Genomic DNA, 23,405 nt, shown 5'->3' on the forward strand with positions numbered 1-23,405 from the left:
AATAACTATCATTTCAAAAATATATTTTCCCCACCCACAAGCTGAAAAAGAAAGCACATAATTTCCCTGGTCTCCTCAAAGCCATCAAAAATAGCCAATTTATTATAAGGGCTTTGTGAACTCCTTCGCACTGCCGTCATGTAGAACACCACCAGATATGGAATCCTGTACTAATAATGCCCAGGTGAGCTGACTGCATGCCACATAATTCCTAGCAGGTAGGGCTGCTTTGTTTCATAATAATCAGTAAATGAAAAAAAAAAAAAAAGAGCAAGAAATCAGAGACTGCCTGAAATGCACTAGATAGAGAAACAAGAAACCGCTGCCTCCTTTTACACGACTCATTTTCACCTTAACTCCCGAAAGCGAGAAACACATGCTACTAGAACTAGCAACTGAGGCGAGCTATCAGGACTAACGAATGGGGAAGAAGCTGGAAAAAAAAATGACAGGCTAAGCATGATACAGTGCAAACATAAAGCTAAGTTTGGTTTAATGGAGTTTACTTAACTTTACTCAATTTTGGCAAACACACAGTTCTTTCATGGAATTGAAGAGAAAGGTAACAAAATCAGGAGCTGGCATCTTCGTTTTTTTTTTTAAATTTGGTAGACTTTTTTGGATGCTTACTTTAAAGCACAGCTTTTTGTTGTTTTTTTCTGCAGATTTTTTTAGATGCTTACTTCAAAGCACAACTAGGATTTTTTTTCTGCAGACCTTTTTATATGCTGACTTCAAAGCACAACTTTTTGGGTATTTTTCTGTAATCATTACTTTTTTACTCAGAAATTTGTGGTTTTATCATAAAGTAAGGTACAGTATATCTTATCTTTTATTTTTATGCGAACAGATAATTCAGTAATTAATTAATCAGTAATTAGTACATAAATGTGCTATCAGAAGGTACTGTAGCAGAAGGAAGTTGAACAGTAGTAACAAACAATAAAATGTTAAAGGCCAGGCCACAAAGCAGAAAGGTGAACTTAAGTTTAGTTTCAAGAACATGGTTTGGCTCTACCCTGCGTCGAACCAAAACCACACACCGTGTGGTCCATGTACTGATGGCAGTGATGAAACTGCTGTAGAATCCAGAACACGACACTTGCGTGCTGTTTAAGACAGGTTTTCAGCTTATGTAATGGCCTGTAATGGCTATAAAAGCTGTAAAGGTTCCTATGTGCAGGGAAAAAAATGCACTTGTGCCAACTGCATTTGGCTAAAAGATGGAGCCTTCCGATAATGACGGCATAATATTCAAAAGATACTGCTTTTCATCGCATTCCTGCTTCCACACTTTAATATCCACTTGCGATCTAGTGTATAACAGGTACTGAATAGCCAGCTAGTTTTTCCATCCATGTCAGAAATACTGACCTTGACCGGTTAAAGCCAAATTTCAAGAAAGGAATTCAGCTTACTTTTATCGATGTTGTTTCGTGCTTTTTGAGAGTCAGACAGGCCCAAGTTTCACCTAATGACTTCTAGAGCAATGTTTGATAAGGGCCTCGTGGCCTTTTGTCTCTCTAACAACATTTCACTAACATAAAGAACATGTGCCAAGGTATTAATATTTTGATTTTGATTCTAAATAATGATTTAATTTTTAGTGACTGATATTTATAAAGTACTGATGATTGTTTTTAGGAGAGCCTGATTACAATTGAAGATGCTGTTTTTTTTTTTAATTTGAATTAAATTTCTCCATTTTTACAATGAATGATAGTTTTGAATTTTGTCCAATTTCAAAATAAAGTGGAGAAACAAAGGAATATTCTAGAGCTACAAATTTTACTTGGAATATAGAACAAGGCCTTTATAATTATATAGAAAAAGTTTCAGTGACAACACTTCATTGCGTCATGCCAGAATTTAGGGCTGAACATTGACAATATTCAGGACAAGTGCTCAGTTTGATATTTCTTTTTACAATCTTAAATACTATAATGTAACACTTTTTCGGTCCCTAGTATTTCTGAGATACTGAGGATTGTTGCGGAAGACCTTAACAAAAATCGAAAACAATGCTTTTTTTTTTTTAATTGGAATCAAAGTTGAGCCTTTTTTCGTTAGTTTTTTTAATTTTGGGCAATTTTGATGTGTTGCAGAGAAAACACCCAACGGTCTGGAGCTCCATATTTTCTCAGAATTAAGAACATAACCTGCATAATAATACAAAAAAAGTTTAATGGCAACATAATGCACCGTGTCAGTACGTAGGGTTGAAAGAACTTTTTTTGCAGCGCGTCGCTCCTAGAGCAATGTTCGCGATTTTTTACTAAAACAACTGCTAGAAGAAAAAATGTTTTTAATAGCTATTCTAAAAGTGAAAGTTGCATAAATGCACTGAGTGAGAAATTATGCATGAAAACGTTTTTGTGTGCAAGCAGCAGGGCTCCAAAAAATTTTTTTAATGGTAAAGACAGCATTTTCTACCTGTAGTGTAACATTTTTTTCCTAGAAAACTATGGCGTATCTTGCAAAACTAAGGTTCATAGGTTCATTCCTTTGTGTCGAGACATTAGCCCATCACATATAAAATTTTCACTGAAAACAAAAAATGGTCACAGGACTTCAATAACTGTTATCTGAACACACACGCACACAAACACGCGCACACATATACTTTCATCAGAGAGTAGGCGTTATTCAAATTCACTGATAGTATATCTTAGCACTGATGTAAGTCTCTCCATTGGACCTCTCACCAAAGAGGAAGGTGTTATATTTGTTTATTGTTTCTTTTGGCAGGGGGAAGTATGAAATGAGGTGTACAGCACCCGAAGATAACGCTCAACATAAGAGTTTCAAAGCATGTGAAGGAAGACCACACTAGGACTTTTGTCTTGACTAGAAGGATATGGAGATGTAGGGTATTCCTTTTTTTGTAAACCACACCAAAGGACTGGCTTAGTCCATTCTGGTTGCCCACAAATGACTCTCACATACTAGTGAGCATCCAACAAGTGTTAATGCAAGTGCGTATGTACAACAATACGGAGTAATGCACAGAAAATGTTTTCTTCAAATGGGGATGGTGCACCAGGAAAAGAGGATGAAAGCAAGTAGGCTAGCGCTATTGACAAGGCATCGCATGTTTCTAAAGCTACAAGGGCACCGGGTCGTCCCTATGAAATCTGCTTGTGCAGTGTCCCAAACTGTGAGCACGACTGTTCCACCTTGTCACTCCATTTGCTCCCAATTCTAGTGGTGCCACTACACCTCTGCTAGGCAGCTCAGAAGGAAACCAAATGACTAAAGGAAGTTTTCGGTGGGGAAGGCAGATGTCTCATCACATTCGTTGTATGACAATATTGAAACAAAGCACACAGATCCATCAAAACTTCCCCTGCGCTCAAAGTAGACTAGTGACAAGAAACAGCTCCAGACAAGATGCACATTCAGCAGTGGTTCTGGTACAAGCACTGTTGAGGGCAAGGAAGACCCCTCACCTAGGCTGTCGGGACGTGAAGAGCTGTGACGGGAAGGACCATCGAGAAATCCATTGCTGCCATCGCTGCCACTGGGTGTCTGGGTGTCCACGCTGCACGTGGAATGGAAGAGTTCTGCGATGGGCGCCCTGTGGCCTTCGGGTGTGGGGCCCATCACCTGCAATGTCGTGCACGAACAGGGAGAACAGGGAAGAGACACCTGTGACAACCTGTACATCTACCAGCAGGACAACAGAGAGTGCTACTGCTCACCCTTTCCAATTCAGCTTCATTTTCCGTGCCTGATCCGGAGATGCCTTTCAGGACCAGGCGTTCAATTTCCTAAGCATCACATGAATAGAAATTGCGAAATTAGAAGACTGTTACCGAGATAAACATTAGTAACCTGCTTGTGCACACTGCTTCAAAATAAATTTTCTGGCCACAACTACAGCAAAACATAAAAATGCTGCCAGGATTATTCACTGACACCAACATAAGAGGAAGTAGAAGATTTATTGAGCAAAAAAGAAAAGTCACTCTCTGTGCAGTTGTAAAAAGCTAATGATCAGCATGAAATGTGAAATCTAACAGCGGAATCAAGGCTGCAATACTTCTTTCGCTTTGTGCCTTTGGATGCCCAAGGAGAATGTATATATATGTCATGGTGTCTGAATCCTCTGTGTTATCTTTCATCGTTCGAAGGTTTGCCTTCAACCCTTCTTGTCAAATTGTCCTCTGCAGCACATGTTTGTCTGCACAAGGCTGCTGTCAACATTGTGTTAAAATAAAAACAAAAGGAAGGTATAGCAAAACACAGCATTTCCAATCCTAGTCATTGTGGAAGACAGACATGACGGTTTGTGCTTCAAGGGATTAAATTCAACAAATTCAACTCTTGTCTGATCTGGAGCAGTCGGTGACCGATTTATATCCTTCTCCAGTTATGATCCTTCGAAACAAATGCTGGTGTGCACGTGTAGGGTTGTCTGTTAGGGTAAACATGTAATGTCAGTAATGTCAGCTGCTGTGGCACCCACTAGATGGCATTGCATCTCAGAATACTCCATTGCCTCTGGTCCTTAGCGCATTCCTGTTAGAGTGACTGTGAAGAAGTGCATGTCTGTCACACAGGACCAGAAGGACACACGCCTACCAGTCAGTGCCGATATGCTCTCCGAGGCAGGCAAGTATTCTGTGTTGGTCGACAGTATCACTAATGAAGATGAAATATGGTGCTTTCAGTAGGACCTTAACACGAAGAAGCGGAGTGCCACATAGCCATCGGTGGTGCCTCCGCCATCAGGAAAAATACAATGGCAAAATTTTAAATAATGCAGCAAAGAGATCACAGGCAAAATTAAAAAACAAAGATGATGTCCATAGCTTTCTTCAATTCCAGGGAAATTACGCACTACAAGTTGATCCCTCCAAGGCAGATTGTGACAGCAGAGCAGCCAGAAACATTTTTCAGGGAGTGTTATAGGCTATCGGTTGGAAAAACGGGTGAAAAATGACAAAAGGTGAAGAGTGATGCAATATTCACAAAATTTCAGGGTTTTTTTTATACTGAATACCCCGCCCCGGTTACATCCCTGAACTGTGAACATAAAATTCTACATCCTGTGTGCTCAAACTCACGCATAATCCCCTGCAACGCTGTCATCCTAATCTATGGGCATCTGGACAATGAAGCATTCTGCAATATAACACAAGGTCGCAGGCTGCCCTGAGCATCACAAAATTTATCACGAAGCACAGCATAACTGTACTTCCACATATATACCATACGCCACCTCTCCCCATGGAATTATTTTCCTGTTTACATGTATGAAGACTCAAGAGAACCCTAAATGGACGGCGGATGGACAGCGTGGAGGCCATTCAGGAAGCCACGGCAATGGAGCTGATTGTCCTGCCAAAAGAAGCTTTTCCTAACTGCTCCCAAGGCCTCAAAAAACACTGGACACTGTGTGTAGGCTCAACAGGAGATTACTTCAAAAGGGTAAGGCTCAAATGACTTCAATGTTGCACACTTCCTTTATACAGCTTATTCACATTATGTCATTTGCAAGGCGCCGCAGTGTCATGGCAGTCGAAAGTGTTTTTCGTAGTTGCGTACGAGCAGAGTAGATGGTGCCACCGCGCCATATCAAGGTCTCCTGACGGAGTGACAGAGTGCAGACACAGCAAGCACAATGTGGCTGGGACGTCATGCCCATACGTGATATGTTTTGAACAAACATCTGTAAACTTTGGGCAAGCCGCAATGCAGGTGGCGACACAACAGCTTTATTGCTTAAGTCCAATTTGAAGCATCTCTCAGCAAGTGACTCAAGAAATAAAGCTTGTGAGTGGATTCCATACTAGTAGCGGATATTGTGGGCACTTCTATAGCACGGGAATAGCAGCCATGTTGACGCCGCGACGTGCTATGTGAAGATTTTGGGGTCATGTTCATTTTGTGTTTGAAGACATGTACACAAGACTAGGTTTTATTCATCACCCATTGCAGCAGAATGAATTGTGTGTCATCTACGACCTATGCAGTTAGATAAGAACTCGATAAGTCACTGTGAACAATCGTTATTCTGTCATCAGTTGCACTGTTGTGCACAGAATGGCAAGGTGTTCCATAAGGTATGCAAGGTGTTGTGAAATGTGTTTTGATTGATTTGTGCTACAACCACCTCTTTCTGCAACCTGCACTGTAATCAAAATCAATGTATAGTTGTTCACAGCAGCAAGTGACTGCTGGCCAAAACGCCACGACTGGATAAGAGCTAATGCTGGCAAACCATGGCCGGTGCGGCCAGTCTGTGACAACCTTAGAGTCATGAGGGTTACTGCCTTTGCAGCAATAACCGTCACATTTACTTTGATTAAAAAATTAATGAGCAAAATCTATGAGATACCGACCAACCATCCACTTTGCTTTTTGGTGCATTTAGTTTCGATCCACAGAATTCTTTTAATTTGCTACAATTTGTAATCACTCAACCAAAACAGCAACTTGTTGCCCTATTGGATATACAAGCTTTAGGCAAAGGAGCTTAAAAACATGGGCAAACTCAAGTTAACTGCAAGCATAGCCATCCAGGGATATGCCTGCCTTCCTCCAGAGGCTAGTGTGCCATGGGCCACATCATGAGGTCATTACTTTTGACAAGAACAGAGTTAAACTGAGGAGCAGCACCTGGTTCAGCCCTTCCACGCTGTTGCGCATGCGAGGAGCAGCGGGTGGCGTTCGTCCCGGCCTGCCTTGGATGGGGATGGGACCTGATGGAGGCGGTGGCGCCACGGGAGGAGACAGTGGTGGAGACAGGGCTGCCAGCCCCAGTTGGTGATCCCCCTGCACAGGGCTCCAGCGTGGTGATGTTCGGCCTCCTTGAGCTGTCCTCTGTAGCCGCTGACGGATGTACTGCGCAGCAGAGCACAACACGCTCAAGACTGTGGACGCAGCGACAACGAATGACAAAAAACAAGATGGGCAATGGTCCTGTATGCAAAATTTAAACCAGGAAAATTTTTTCTTTAACTGTGACTACACACAGGCAGATGCTAATGAGTAATGAGTAATCACACGCTCGCTTGATATATATATATATCGACTCAAGATAGGAATTCTCCAAAATGCACAATAATGAAGTACCAGAGATCTTGCCCATACTAAAATCTCATACAATAAAAAATCAAAATCACACAAATAAATCAATACCATCTTGCGCAAGAAACTAACATGAAAATATTAAACAGACAAAACAATTTACGGCGAAGTTCCCATCAGTTCCCGTTAGCGACAGGAAGTTTCATAAGCCCCGCTGCTCCTGGCAAGGCTTTCCCCCGGCCTGGTGCTCGGCTCTTCTGGGGTGAAATGTTTGGGAAAAGGTGTCACGGCCTAAATAGTTGCGCCGATGTGGCAGTGATTCGTTCCGCCATCGGACAACAATAAGTCCGCCTTGCGCGGCAACAGCCCATTATGTGGCCCTTTTTTTTTTTTATCACGCAGCCAGGTGGTTTTTTTTTTTTTTTTTTTTTTTTTTTTTTTTTTTTTTTTTTCAGCACGGCCTTTGCAGGCCATGGTTGTTCGAAACTAAGCCCCCGAGGGGGCACAGCAGGGTTAGCAGAGCCTCTTCCAAACGCACAACCCTAAAAGAGCCGGGCACCGGGCCGGGGGACGCTTGTACCCAATTTTACCGGTGGGTGTCCGGCGGCGGGTTTCGAACTGACCACCTCTATGGGAAAGCAGCTTCTCTTTGGTTACTATCGTCTCGTGTCTGGTTATTCTTTCATTCATTTAATACCACCTAAGAAAATTCTCAGCCAGAACAAATTAAGCATTCATGTACCCCGTTTTACTAGAGCATATACTAAACACACCAAGCATGAGCTAACAGCTATGCTCAGGATGACCTTTGAATCTAGAATCAGCGCTGTGGCTCGTATGCAATGTGGTGTATTATGACAGGATCCTTAAGAGGAAAAGCTTTGTAGCATTAACTGCAAATAAGATGACTGATAACCTTGCGTGAAATGAGCATGATTGTAAAAAGTATGCCACAGCAAGAACATCCTCATTCTGGCCAATGAAAATGCTGTCCAGATAAGCATTGGCCGTAAGGGCTATGCAAGCCGGGGATTCAAGGATGTTTAAGAATACTACAGGTTAAGGTTAGGGCCAGTGTCATTAAATTTTCCACTAAAACAGACATGTCATTTGTTTGTGGGGTTTATTGTCCCAAAGCGACTCAGGCTATGAGAGACGCCAGATATGTTGGTTCATGCCGCGGTTTTTGGTGGTTGGAAAAAGCTGCTTTGAAGATGTATTCAAAATGTTAGCGTTTTGTGGTACAGTGCAAACATCAAGAAGGCTGTGTCAAAAAATGATGCAGGACTGTTGCAGTTCTTAGGGCTCTCAGGAGTGACAGTTGGATAACACTTGCCATTGCATGGATAATTGTAGTCCACAAGCGAATATTACAAAGCCCGTTTTATAGAAACTTACAGTTAAAGCTTTTGAAAGCAGAAACAGGTGGCAATGTTCGATCTGAAGACAACAAGGGCTGCTACACTGCGCATGTGATCCAAATCAGCAGCTGTGCCATTATTACAGCTACACAGTCCACCCTGCCTGGACGTGTCCATGTAATGGATGTTTCCAAGCATACAAGCTTGGCCGCATGGGATCAGATGTCCCAGCTGCACTGCAGTAGCTACCACTAACACTTCCTCTTCTCTGGACACGGCGTAGTAAATGCCTGAGGGGGTTTCTTGAACTTTAATCATCACCCATGAACACCACCAGGCATGCATTGACTCGTGAAGAGGGCTCCAACACCACATCTTTCACTGCGTGTGATGCAGGGCACACACTCAGGCCATTACATTTGAGTGCATGCATCTGTGTTTTAGTAATAAAATTTTTAGCCCGTGCATCTAAATGTACTGTTTCAACTGCTATGAAGGCTGATCCCTATAAGCTCTTCCCCTGGCATGTTTCTGGAGTAAGAACTGCAACAGCCCTGTATAACTCTTCTTGATGCTGACCGTACTTGTCCCACAAGCTCAGTAAAATTCTGATGCATCTTCAAATAAAGTTTTGTCCAACCACTGCTGCTACTACATCATTACAATATAGTTGTTCCTTCAATTCAGAAAAAAAAAATCAACAAACACTAAGAGCAAAGTCTGTCTAACATGGTAGACTTGGTAGCCATTCAAAGTGCTTTTCATTAATCGCAGTCATCTCTGACTCAAGAACTGTGGCTGGACGAATGTGACTGTGATGAAGGTGCAACACCTGGCTCAACTTGGTGTTTCTCTCTGACAGCGTGTGGTAGTTTAGTAACAAAGTCCACATAGTAAAAAGAAAACATGCCAGTGTGACTCTACACAGTGAAAAATCGGCCAAAAGGACACACTGGCATTCCAAGACATCAACAACAATACCTTGGATTCCTTCTGATAACTAACTTGGATGTTTTGGCTGCATAGTTTACATCTTGTTGCCATAATTCATCTGCCCCATCATATGCCATTCAAGGTTTTGTATATCCCCCCTGATGATTCATAACACACCACTGTGTAAAGCACCATCGACATTTTCTCTTGTGTGACACCATGTCAGTCTCCAGAAAGAGTCGTCCCAAATTAAAATTTCGTGATGGTATTCTTGCATACAGTACACGAAACTCCAACGGCCTTTTTACACACTATGTGCACAAGTGAACACAAAATTAACAGTGTTCTCTGAGAGTGTGCAAGAGCTGCCAGTAATTTTTTTTCGAGATGAATTTAGTGTCCTTCGCATCATGATGAAAATAAAATGCATAGGAAATGCAGTAAGTGCATTGCGAAACAGTAAGCAAAGTGTCACATCATCTGCCTCCACACTCCTCTGGCATTTACTTGATAGGTCGTGGAACTTTACCATTGCTATTCCATCAGTCATGGCACTTAGTACAAAATGTTCCACATCCCTGCAAAAGTTCACAGTGAATAATTTGTGCTAGAAAACTAAGAAATTAGCTTAACACCGCGACACACTTTTTAAGTGGAAAACCAGTTTTTATTGACTAAAAAAAGAGAGATGACATCTCAGCGCTAAGAATATCATATTTACATAAATATAATGCGTTTTTTTTTCTCCCACTTTGTTCCTTTCAGAACACAATTCTTATTTTACTGGGGAACATGGTATGAATATAGTGTGAACTTTTTCTCACTGCTCCTTGAGGTAGCTACTGTCTTCACCACCAGGCTCGTGAGCTATTAGGAGAAGCCAACATTTAAATAACCTTGGGTCCACACGGCGTGCATGGGCAACAGTGGGTGGCTATGAATGTAGAAAGAAGCCAGCGCGCGCATTGTGGGGCCGCGCACAGTTCCTATTATTGCCTTATTTCCAGAATATATTTTTCCTCTTTCGCAGAGTCTCAAACGCCTCCCTGATGTTACACTAATGATCGCTTTGTTTACATAGTAATTGCGGACTTTTTTCTTTCTTTTTTTCTTGAATTACAGTGCTCTGCTGGGCATGCTCTATTTTCCCAGAGTTAGACTATTACTCCTCTACAGCCTGAGTCCGGCCATATGGCTACACCCAGGAAGAAGATGATCGATAATTACGCCCTGAACCAGAATCTGCTCCACCTGTGGTTCTCCTAATACACTGCACTAAATCTGTGTTGAAGAAATGTACTCACGCAGTATAATATGCCAATTACAATACAGAGATATTCGTTATCAATACTGCATAAAGACAAAATCATGGAAGAACTGCACAGTCCTGCTATGATTCTGCTAAGTGCGGAACATACTAATAATCGCGTGCACTACACCATGCTTCCTGAACAGTTCTACTTCTCCGAACTGCACTTATAAAGCCAAGTATATGTTGCTTCAAATGACATATGCAACTTTTACACACTGTACTCACTAAACAAGCCCTCTAACCCCACAGTACAGAAGGGGAATGTGACCGCTAACTAAATCTTCACAAAGTAAACCATACTATCGTACCCTCACTGTACAGTCAATCTGGGGCTTTATGAAAGCTATATGCACTGGAACATCACTTCCAAGATTAATTGTTCATTTCCTTTAACAGTCACCCATAATCAAAGAGGATAATGCTCAAATGGGAAGTTTTGCTATAGTAATTAAATGCCAAAGCCATTCAGTAAATGCTCTATGTTCAAATGTTTTGATTTAATGCAGTAAACCTCTTGTGGTTTTTTTTGGTTACTTGGCAACCAACACTTGGCATTCTGAGGCATATTTTATGGTGTCTACCCTACATTATATTGCTGTGTGCCACCATTCAAATCCAGCAACCTTAGCCTTTTAATTACGTGAGATTTTGCATGCGTGTTCTGCCCCCTGCAATGTTTAAAACTACCAGTATGTTTTTTTAAAATAGCTAAAAGTATTTCTGCAAAATAGTCCATCCGATTTGCAATAGTCAACCGCAGTGTTTTTCGTTTTGTTTTTTCTACACCAAAATGATATTCTTTACCTGCAGCTAGACAGGAGTAGCCCCGCTCTGACACAACCAGGTTTCTCTCACTCTCTCACTCTCTCATTACTCAAGAGCCCAACCAACACAACAAGGAATACAACCAATGCAAAATGCTCACCTTCATTTCTAGTAAATCACTGGGTGGCAATGTGGTTTTCTTCGGAACAAACTTCATTCTCTCCACTTCTTTCCAGTCATCCGGCGTCTGCACATTGAAATAAAGCTACGATAAGCACTTGCTTTCCCATGTGCTCACTCTCATCCACAACAGTTTACAACACTACTTACAATTTGTGAGCCATAACACAATGAAAAAATGGCAAAGCAGGGAACAATGACGCAACTCATTATAGCCGTACATGCCTGAATGTCTGAAGAGCAACAAAAATTGAGCACTGAACAGAAGAGTCCTCTATGAGAATGAAACAGAGTACCTTCCACTTGAGAACAAAAAGAAAAAAAAGGAGTTTCAGGCACAGGAATTAATAATTAAGGTTCACAAAGAAGCAACATGCATGCAGTCAAACTGCTAGGAACCCGTAAGCATACGAAACACAGCAAATTAAGCGAGGCTCCCACTTCACATCTACAACAAGTTTTGCTATCGAAATTTCCTTGCTTTTCTTACAAACCATCTTTTTACAAGATGTGGCGCCCTCTGTGGACAAGCAATGGTTGAAAACAGACTCTGGAGATGCAGCCGTGACCCTTTTCATACACAAAACGTGCAAGCATGAAATTAAAAAAAAAAAAAAAAAAAAAAAAAAAAAAAAAGACGAATGACATGCTTATGGCACCGGCAATCGACATTGCTAAAGGTGAGTGCACACTTGCCTGTGTAGCCCTGTCGACCATTGGACGGCCACAGTAGCTGTGCAGGTCCCGCGGCCATTGTGCCGACAAGTAGATGGCATCCAGAGAAGCTGTGCGCCGCATGAGCCCTCCGAGCAGGCTCAGCGGCTTGGCTTTGCACTCAGCCGCAGACAGGCAAACACCTACCAAAAAGAAAGTGATAACCCCTCATTAGGAATCTGAAGCATGAACGTCAGTTAAGAGCACGGAACTTGTCCAAGAGGCACATTTCTCACACTTAACATTAACTCTGAACCAAGCCTCCAGTTTCTGGCACACAACGGCTAGCCACAAAAGCACGGAACAAGTGCAAAGAGACCATTCTACTAGGGTTGTTGCAGAGTCAATCAGCATCGTGCTGATCCCAACAAAGTTGTAGTCTGAGCCTGGCACGGTTACTCAACGAACTGTAAGGATTAATGCTGCTCCAGCAGCCAGCCTTGTATATAGAGAGCAATGAATTCTGCATGCATTCACATCTCATTACATCCCTTAGGTCAGACTTAAATGATATCCCATAGCAATTTATTTCTTAAATGGTGGAATTCAACAAATGTGGCGAAGGGCAGTCAAATCTCATAAGTAGCAGTAAGGACAATCAACTTCCTGGCATTGCATACCGGTCGTATTCTGTCCCCTTGCCCTTGCATTACTGATGACGATGGTTATGAACTGTTGCTTGCTTTATGGGTTAGCCTTACGTGGAGAAAGGTAGCTAGGGCACCAAGAAAATGCCGTTAGTAATTAAAATTACCCATCTGACTGGTACAACTGGTCTCAGTGCTGAGGTGATAGTGTTTTATTTATTCACGACAATGATACAAAGAATGACCTCCACTGGATTCATCATGCCCAAAGTCATGTGCAGCCTTTGCCCACACATTTTTCTGTCTTGCTTCTTTTTACTCTCCCTCATGAAGCAATTCGTGTATGCATCCAGAATGAGATTATTATCACACCTGGCAGTCCCTCACTAAACTACAAGAAAGCTGGAGGAGTTGTTCTCAATGGCTGAAATAGTCAGACATGCCCAAACCAGAGAATGAATCATGCAGGTTTATCAGAAAGTTGTGAAACGTGGAAACACCCGACAAGTAAAAGTACAGCATGGCGCAGCAGGTGCTGTGCAGCCGCAACACATGCAATAGAGGTATAATTATTTAATTCATTCATTTATTTTCATTCTTTCTTTACCTTTATTTCTTCCTTCCTTTCTTTCTTTCTGTTATACAGAGATCAGTGCTGTTCTTTTGGAAGTATTCTCTCTCCTTGCTAATAATGTAGCTATACACTCAGTACAAGGCATAAGGCTACACTGGGGCAGATAAAGGTTTTACTTCATCCAAAGATGTTTATGCAAAGGAGCACTGAAAATGGCCTCATTCAATGACCACATGTTTAAGAAATGAAGATAAGGAGTCGAATGAGAGAACTGCGCTGCTCAAGAAAGTGCTTCAGCGTGTGGCGTAAAAATTGATGCTGCATGAGAAAAAAAAATGGAGACAAGAGAAGCTAGAGATGAATAAGGGTGCTCGCACTTCTGTGTCACTGCCAAAACAGCAGGACTACTTTTCATTCGGCACAATACGCTCTCAAGCAGATGTCCTACATTCACAGAAAAATATCTGAGCCAGTATGACGGCGGAAAGTTTTGGAAAACGTGCATGGCAATGCCTACTCTGCTCTTCTCAAGAAGCATGCTCATATCGATAGTAGGAAATGAAGGGCCAGAGACTACACAAGCATATGGTTTCAGTTACTGACGGCAGGTCAACAAATGACAACTTTCAACAGAGAAAACAGCACTATCATTAAGGCAGTACAAGTTCACAGGTTACATGTGCATATCTCCTGTAAAAATATGCGCTTTTTGAGTAACTTAGACAAAGATGAAAAGGTAACTCCAAGCTACAAAAAAGAAGTCTCAAATGCTGCCATATCTGATGCAAATGCTGCCATATAATTCCTTTTTTTTGTGTGCATTTAAAAGTTTAATGTGGCACTTTCTACATATGCAGTATAAGGCATATGCTGTCTAGTGAGTGCATCCATATTCCCACATGGCTCTGCTAAGCTAAACTACCTAGCACTTCCACCAAGGTGTTACGGGGTAGTTCAGCTTGGAGCAGAGGGCAGACAAGAAAGACAAGGCTTTCAAAAAACAGACATTTTCTGCAGGCACCAGTCGACATTGCTCGAACATCATCTTCTCCAAAACTCACGAGAGTCTTCTTCTTCCTTCCTTATGCGCATATAAGTGCATGCACTGCCTAATGTAACAATATTTTCATGGCTCAGGCCACACTACTGACTGCCTTGCCTGGCGAATTTGAAAGATAAGTGGCAGCAAAGCTTTATTAAGTTCTTGCTTCTAACAAAAGGATGGCTACTAGAAGGTTTCAATACATGCATTTAAAGTCTCCACCATCCTTTATCTTGCAATTTATTCCTTGCAATTTATACTGCTGGACTGACCTTTCCAAGAGATGTGGAACTTAGCAAGTCAAATAGACAGCTCTGCTTGAACATTTACATCAGTAATGCTTGATGTATGCAGATGGAGCCAGAAAGATGCGGTAAGCTTGCTTTTTTGAGTTCAAGAGAATATTAACAAGTACAGCATAGGGATGAGGAAAGGCCACCTCCAAATGACAGTAATATAATGCATCAACAAATCTTTTTACAAAATAGGAAAAGAAACAAGAAAATCACACATCCATAGTGAAAAAAAAAAAAAAAAAAAAAAAAAGTTGCAAGGACATTTCAACGTGATTACATTCTTCAAATATATTCGCCCCTAAAAGTTGCGCTGCCATGAAGTGACATTTCAAAACAGGGAGAATGCGAAAATACCCATGTTCTCTGATATGCCAGTGCATGCTGTAGGCCTTTGGTAAGACAATATTTGTCCAGAGCTCTGCACTATCGCAACTTCTTTTCATTCTCTTTCCTTTGTGGTTCAGGAGTCCACCGAATGAAATAGCTAACGAATCATTCCTTTTCTCATCACCCCAGACACACGCAAGTACATCAGCTAGTATAGCACTGAAATAAAGACAAGCATTACATGGGCGATCAGTTGCATTTGCAAGGCACTTAGTGTACAGCCCAACCCCAGCCTAAAAATCATGGGATATCATCATGTATGGCATTTACGTTTCTGACACTGTGTGAAACTTCCATGCAAGATTAGTGCTTTGCTGCTTTGCATATGCCTCAATACAATTCCATGTTAGCCCTACAAATTCAGGCAAAAGCAAACTTGGCCTCAGCGCTTGGTCGTGGTTCTTTCAATGCTAGTTTGCACTTTTTCATACTACACACATTAAAGTGGCAAAAATATTTCATGCAATTCAGGAACTAGTGGTCATAGAAAACACCACCAAATCAGGCAATATGCAAGGTGCATCAAATGCTATCTTAATTGTTTGTTAACCCATTCAGCTGCAGCATTAATATCTATAACATATTACCACTCTGGTAATACTAAGTGCGACTCCTGGCCTCAGCCAAATAAAACTGCCATTGAAAATGCCAGATGTATCAATCACTTTGCTTCCACAAGCAAAATTTACTCTGAAAGCTAAATCATTAGTGGCATGTCATAAGGCACAAATAAAGGGTTATTATCATTATTATTAAATCACTGGGATGCAGCCAGACAGCTGCCTCTAATGATTTATCTTACTAGCTGAAATATGTAATGATTCATATGAAAGGCAGGGGGAGTTGGGGACGCTCAGTGTTATGGACTCTATGACAAATGTTTCGCCAGCGACTACAGAGGAAGGCCCTCAAGACTTGAGCAAGCCATTTGCATGTCATTAAACGGAGATATTTCTAAATGACCTAGCATTTATTGTGTTGAGCAAGTTTCATGGGTCATTATTGTAGCATTTGTTATTTTAGTTGCATATGAAAGTCAATGGGTACACATGATGTTAGAAGTAAATGAAACACAACTCTGCCTGTAAATTTTAACTTCTTTAACTCTGAAGTGCAATAGTCGACATTTACAGGTCCCCTGTGTAATTCGCACAATCAAAGCTAGGCGTTGCTTATATCCGTTAAAAGGCACGAAGTAAGTATTAAATTCGAGTTTCTTTTTTTTTTCTTTTTTTTTTTTAAACCTGTACAAGTACACTGCGCTTCTTCTTCAGCGTATCAGTACTATGGGCGAGTTTTACACACGCGAGCCATGTCAAACTTCCTTTTCTTTCACTAGCCATAAGTGCATCCGCGAAGACGAGCTCAGCTGTAAACAAACACTGCACGCGCAAACATGTCCCGTACGCATAACGGCCGAATCAACCTTGTTATATGGATCCGGCGCTCTTTTTCCGGGAGATCAATCAGGCTGGGCGATTTCGTCTAAGGTCGATGCTACATAACGCTGCTTGTAGACGCTGCTTTTCTCTGTTGCCCGCGCTGTCTCCGTCGGCAGAGCAGGATGCATTACGAGAATGGCGCGCGACCACCATCAATCGCACTACAACCGAGGGAAAGAAGAGTTTCGGACGACGGGGCCGGCCGAGCACCACCGCGGCTCAGAGACATCGACCAAACTTGCTACGACGGTCCAAACAAACAAGCGAGCGGGAAACAGACAATGGTCGCGCCGGGCATTGCCAGCGCTGCGTACCACGTACCACCACGCTACTTCGCGGTGGTGGTTGGTTTTCGCGGTGCTCGAGCAAATGGCACGCACAGCAATCGAGTGAAACGACAGGACCGTCGCGACCCAAGCATCCTTGCCACAACCCGTCGTTTGTCACCGGCTCGCACACACGCCCGCCCGACCTTACAGCGCAAGCCCGCGTCTGCAACGAAGAAGGCGGGCCACGGGATTGGTGCAACTCGCTTTTTCTGCACGGTAATTTTAAGGCGAAAGCCTGTCTAGGCCCATAGAACGAAATCCCGTGCGCGAGATTCCGCGAGATATATGTTCTTGTCTAGCGTTCCTGCCATCTGCAATCCCACACTTGAAGGCGCGCCAAGGAACGCCACGCGACAGGTGCGATGGTGTACAAACTCACACTTGCCGAAGAAAGTGTGACAGTTACTGCGCGACACCGTAGCGGAGGGCTCCGCAAATTTTTACCACCTAACCAATAGCATAATCTGTCCCCGACTGCTACACAAAGCGGAAGACAATGCGCTCGTTCCAGAGAGGAGAGAATAAAACTTTACAAATACGCTCTCATGGTAGACAATGGCGGACGTCAGAAAGAAACGCGAATCATTTCACAACGCACGGTAAATTAACACTGACCGCTGCTTTCACTAGGGTCCTTTCACCAGCCCTCCAGCGCCGCTGGCAGAGGTGGTCACTGAGGTCGTGTGTGACATGTACGCCACCGAGCGGCAAGTGTGGCAAGCGAGTGCTCCTAAACATGGCCGCCGAGATCACCGCCGCGCACATACGGTGTCTAGTACGCACACACGGGCGCGAGGGTGATCTCGGAGGCCATGTCGTAAATAAGGCTAAATGAGGCTGACTCGAAACTTTAAAGGTTCCGGTTTCGCGCGCTTTGAGTGCCAGGGCCGCTATTTCCTGACGCACTGCGCCAAGTACACTATAACGACTTCAAAGATCTGAAAAATGATGCGGTTCTCACAGCTGCTAGCTAAAGATCCATTAATAGACCAAGTCGCTCAAGTGTAACAATAAACATTTTCACTTCTAAATATTCGTTAGCCGCCCGACGAACACGACTCATCTGCTGTCTGGCGTCAGTTGCCACTGCCGCTACTATTGCCGGAAGAACCGCATTGATGCCCCCAAAGCCTATTTTTATACAGCCGAGAGTTTTACCTGAACATCGCGCGCATGTATAGCGCTGTTGCGTGCGTGAGGAGACAAACAAAAATAAAATCTCACTCGACAGTCCGAGCTTGTAGCAAATTTAATGAGGATAGATATATCCCAGAGGACCGCTCGCCCTGCGTTACAGGCGTAATTACGTGCTCTAAATTTGGTAGTTTGAAGTTCGATGCACAGTAATGTGAACTTGTGATCGTATATCAAATGTCTAAGAAGCAAGATGCACAGATCGAAGGCAAAATTTTTGCATTGCCAGCAGGTTTCATTTGCTTTTTTTTTATCTTTTTGACCTGCGCCATTTGAATGCCGCGCCATATTGCGCAAACAGGACAGTAAACGCGGAATTCTTATTGCAGAGAAGGGTGCGGTATCATGTCATCAGGATTTTTTTTTTTTCTTTTTTTTTTCTGGGAGGGTGCTCAAGGTAATTTCATGCCGTTGCAAACGTTGCATTCTCACCCCTTCCGGAGGCTTGTTTACCCCAGGATAGGCGACAAGCGGGAGCGCAATCTTCAAAAATTTATTTAGGCGTCACTTCGTGTGTGCAAATACGTTTATCGTGCGCAGTCTTTTTCCCCCCAGAAAGAAGCTGCATGCAGTTGGAGAGAGCAAGGCAAACAATTTAGTTTTTTGAGTGCACGAACTGGTGTGTGTGTGTGTGTGTGTGTGTGTGTGTGTGTGTGTGTGTGTGTGTGTGTGTGTGTGTGTGTGTGTGTGTGTGTGTGTGTGTGTGTGTGTGTGTGTGTGTGTGTGTGTGTGTGTGTGTGTGTGTGTGTGTGTGTGTGTGTGTGTGTGTGTGTGTGTGTGTGTGTGTGTGTGTGTGTGTGTGTGTGTGTGTGTGTGTGTGTGTGTGTGTGTGTGTGTGTGTGTGTGTGTGTGTGTGTGTGTGTGTGTGTGTGTGTGTGTGTGTGTGTGTGTGTGTGTGTGTGTGTGTGTGTGTGTGTGTGTGTGTGTGTGTGTGTGTGTGTGTGTGTGTGTGTGTGTGTGTGTGTGTGTGTGTGTGTGTGTGTGTGTGTGTGTGTGTGTGAAAGGGGGGAGGGGTCAGGAGCGTCTCATCTGAAACAGAGTAAAGCCCCTGTAAACAGACAGTCGCCACCATGCTCAACCTCTTTATCTAAGTAATCCTTCAAATGCGACGACTTTATTTGTAGACCCACTATATATTTTTAAATAGCATTTTTAATTCTGATTTAGTATCGTTACGTTCCCTCCTTGATATTTAACCATCAATCTTTCAAACTTCCATTGCATACAGGTTCATTCTGGTAGCGCCATGGCATGGGGGACAATAAAAAACAGGAGGATGAGGGGGGGGGGGGGGGGGTATTTTTGGTGCATACACAAGAGGCACACGAAAAGAAATCCGTCGTATTAAATCGCGCTGCGCACATAGCGCCGCTTAGATGCGTGGGAACTTTTCTTCGACAACGAAAGTGTAAGTTCATACGTGCGAATGCAGGCAGCGTGTAGTAGCAAAACAGGGAATAAAAGAAGAAGAAAAAAAAAATGTCGAGGGCTGGCCAAAGTCAAACCGACGAATATGCGAGTCCGTGCGCACTGGTGGCTCGACGCCAGTGCCAAGGTCGAGATATGCTAATGAACTGCACGGCAGGGACGTATAATCACGGTCGGCCAAATAAGTCAGGCGCAGCTCGCAAGAGGAAACAAAATAGGAGGAACAGATGCCCTGGAAGTCCGCCAGGGGGAGAGGCACGGAGAGAAGACTGCGCGGACACAACGCGTGGGACACGTTCCCCGCAGGACTTAGGGGACCTTAAAAGGCCCACGGCGGGACGTGGGCAGCGGCGGCGACCGGTCTTGCAGAGTCTTGCCCACAACTTTTGATTTCTCTGACGACGCGCGCTTCGCAATATCGTCTCAGCTGCAGCTCCTTCTACACTAAGCCAAAAGAAGACGAGCGCTACAGGTAATTGGCTATGAGAGACGCAGTAATGGAAGGCTCCGGAAATTTCGTCCCCCTGGGGTTCTTTAACGCACGCTCACATCGCACAGCACGCAGGCGCCTTGTTTTCGCTTCCATTGAAAAGCAGCCGCCGCTTTCGTATTCAAATTTTGCCGCCATCGTTCTCCGCGCAGCGTTTAGGGTGGTGACTATACCATCTCGCTTCTCATTTAGCATCCATCCGTTGATCAAGTCAGAGGCTAGTTTTCGATACGGGCTCGAACCGATGGCATGTGTAACTCCAATCGTATGTCGTTAAATGTGAGTGCACTTATATCGAGAATGACACAGGTACTGCGTCTTCCCTTGCCGAAAAACCAAACCAGCTTTTAACACTTTCCCAAACTCTGTGCCAGTCTCTCAATGCCATAAATTCGCAGAATGCAAAGGCGATGTCCTAATTTTAATAACGACGTTCGTGTACCGACACGCCGACACGAGTTGAGAAAAACTCGGTCGGTCGCAATCCTGAGCCTTCCGTTGCAGCGTATATACCCCTGAAAGAAAGCGTTTTCAGCGCAGAATTCGGAAGAAGGACTGTTCTTCAAAGATAGCCCCAAAAGGCACCGAACCCGGAACCCTTTTGCAGCCTGTCGCCTTCGCCTGCTGGGGCCCAATTTGGGACCAGAGGCTAAACCGCCCCGAAAACTCTATCAAGACTACAAAGAGCCGCCGAACGGAGTTCCGCAATATCGTAAAGTGACTTTTCATCATAGAAAGCGCATCGGTAGCTGAAACATTAAACATGCACGAACAGGAAAGGGCCATGGGGAAAAAAAAAAAAAAAGAGAGAGAAGAAGACAGGCTGCTGATCTGCACCGTTGCTGTTTCTCGTTCATGTGACACGGCAGAAGCCCCAGCACACTTTCATTCCGTTTCAAACGCGCATATTTATACCAAACATATGATTTATTCATGCACAGCTCAAGAGTACTGCGCGCTTTTTTCCGCGCATTTCGATGAGCTGCCTTCAATACTAACTAAGGCAATGGGTGTGAAATGTAACAGTAAACGAGCGTTCACAACTATAATGAAGCGAAAATGGTGAAAGCAGTCAGCAATGTTTAACTCTCCCCCTGTAGCGACACTTCAAAAACAAAAGACAAAAAACAAACAAGCGGGTGGGACAGGAAAGAAAATGAAAATTGATTGAAAACCGGCGACCGGGCGCACAATCGAATTGATCGGGGAATACTAAAATGGAGAAAAGAAAAAAATAAAAGCGAGCGTCGCCAATACCGAGAATTGGAATCCTCCTCGTCACACGACCACCGGAAAAGAGAGCACATCATTCACCGGCAAGAGCGTGCGCGCGCACACACACATTCGCGCTGGGGCCTTAATTTGTGAGGATGCAGTTATACAGCCGCCGGCTGTCTGGGCCGCAAAAATAATTGCCAGCCGCGCAAGGCCATAGTTCACAGTACCGTCGTGACCGACGTAAATTCTCCAACAAATGCCACCATAAAGAGTGCGCCTTACTGCGAAAGGGGGCCACAGAGTGCCCACAGTATACGCGCTCGCTCGTTAGGGCGCCTCTCGACCGCCCAGAAAACGCGCTGTTAAATTCAGCGCTAGTTGAAGAACGTCGCGTTTCATTCTTTCCTCGGAGCTTATTTTTTTTTTTCCCTGTCATTAACGGAGAGTTCTCGCCCAAGCGAAACTATACGACAGGACCTGCAAAGTTCACCCCACTCCATGGCTGCCAACCACTGTTCAGCTGTAAGACGCAAATATTCGGCAGTAAAAGATTTTTCTGTAATAGTAGACTTTCGATAAACGGAAATCGGTTAAACGGAACTGACGCGTATACGTAACAAACGCCTCTGAGTTGGTTGGTTTCGCAAAAAAAAAAAAAAAAAATCGTTAATTGGAACTCAAATTTTCCGACCACCGGGTAAGCGGAACCGAAAACAGTCTCGCAATTGCAACTGTAGTTGGGCTATCGCAGCGCCATCGCGGTACACATCACTGCCCCGTACTCAGTTTCCACCTCCGGTGGGATTTTTCAATAGCTTTGTTTTTGTCTTAATTGAATAAAGTTTATTCACTCACTCACTCAACGTGAACTGACATCGATCAGAACACAGGCGCCTTGCTTTTCACCTCCATCGAAAAGCGGCCGCCACGGCAGGGATTCGATCCCGAATCCTTGGGCACAGTATAGTTAAGCGCCGTAACCACTGCACCACCACGGTGGGTTACAGTATTCGCGTATACACTCCGCGTACTGCATGCACCCTTCAGTTAAACTTAAGCCTCATAGCCTGTTTGGTGTTCTGCATGTGCCACGGCGCGGAGGCGAACCGCGCAAAGCTGATTCCTCTGTAAGCGAAACTCCTCATTAACGCGAAACCTCGTCTCCCCGTTCCTTGAGGCCTCGTTTAATGAGATTCCACTCATATCCAACAAGATATGAGACATGTAAATAAGAAAAAAACATGAAGTGGTAACCAGTAGTACTCTTGAGACTTATTACACTGGAATATTGACACACTGGTTTTGTTTACTACCATAGTTACCGAAGAATCAGAACAGCGCAGTGCACTGCGCGTTCCTGAATGATCTTGCCTGCTGCTTTAATTTTTAACTTATATTCCTACAAATTAAAATGCATCCCACGTACTCGCATCGCCAAAGGCTGCATACGCACAGCCTGAAAACGCGGGATTAATTCTTGTCAAGAGTATACAAAGACGCGTTTCCTTATCGCTTTGCAACAGCTTCTTTTCCAACGCCTGCATAGAGAAGGTCGAAGCCAGTGCTAAGTATGGGGAAAAGTCGGCAACTTGAAAATTACGTCATCTACGCTACATTTGTTATACAACGGCTCGCTGAATCCGGCTCAGAAAATTGGCGGAATTCGCGCGGTAATCGAGCGCTGGTCTAATTACGCGCAAGCACCGCTTCTAAGGCCGGCGAATACGGGACCGTTCTTGAACGTTTCCTCAGCGCCTTCATTGCCGCGGGGAGTTGGAAGAGTGTTCTCGCTAATTATCGCGCCCGAATTATATTCTACTTTGGCTACACTTGTCTTTCATCGGTGCACTTCGTTTACTCCCGCTAAGGGGCAGAATAAATTCATCTCAATGAATTCCGTCTCTCGCGCGTATATATACGGCTGCAGAAGTCGTGCCGCTGAAATTAGTGCTGTCAACCCGGCGCTGTATTTTAGTTAATCATTAGTTAAGAAAGGAGTTAACTGGAAAATTCGATTACAGTCTGCTCTGCCTGTTCTCGGGTGACAGACACGTCCAGTATAAGCTTCCGCAAATGCGAAGACGACGAAGCTAACCTAACCTAATTTCCTTTGCCTCG

At 43.7% G+C, this 23,405-nt stretch overlaps 1 protein-coding gene across 2 annotated transcripts in view; it reads right to left on the reverse strand.

Annotated features, from left to right (window-relative positions):
• Positions 1-23,405, reverse strand: part of LOC146198586 (protein FAM117B-like) — a 126,504-nt gene that overhangs the window by 14,158 nt on the left and 88,941 nt on the right. For both annotated transcript variants that reach the window (XM_084594080.1, XM_084594081.1), the window contains exons 2-6: positions 12,283-12,443; positions 11,567-11,653; positions 6,625-6,849; positions 3,702-3,770; positions 3,450-3,606 (exon numbers count right to left, since the gene is read on the reverse strand). In XM_084594080.1, the coding sequence (XP_084450206.1) occupies positions 3,450-3,606; positions 3,702-3,770; positions 6,625-6,849; positions 11,567-11,653; positions 12,283-12,443 (699 nt within the window). The remainder of the gene's footprint in view (positions 1-3,449; positions 3,607-3,701; positions 3,771-6,624; positions 6,850-11,566; positions 11,654-12,282; positions 12,444-23,405) is intronic.

The sequence above is a fragment of the Amblyomma maculatum genome, chromosome 2 (assembly GCF_055883805.1).
Source record: "Amblyomma maculatum isolate TAMU_Amacu chromosome 2, ASM5588380v1, whole genome shotgun sequence".
Classification (NCBI taxonomy): domain Eukaryota; kingdom Metazoa; phylum Arthropoda; class Arachnida; order Ixodida; family Ixodidae; genus Amblyomma; species Amblyomma maculatum.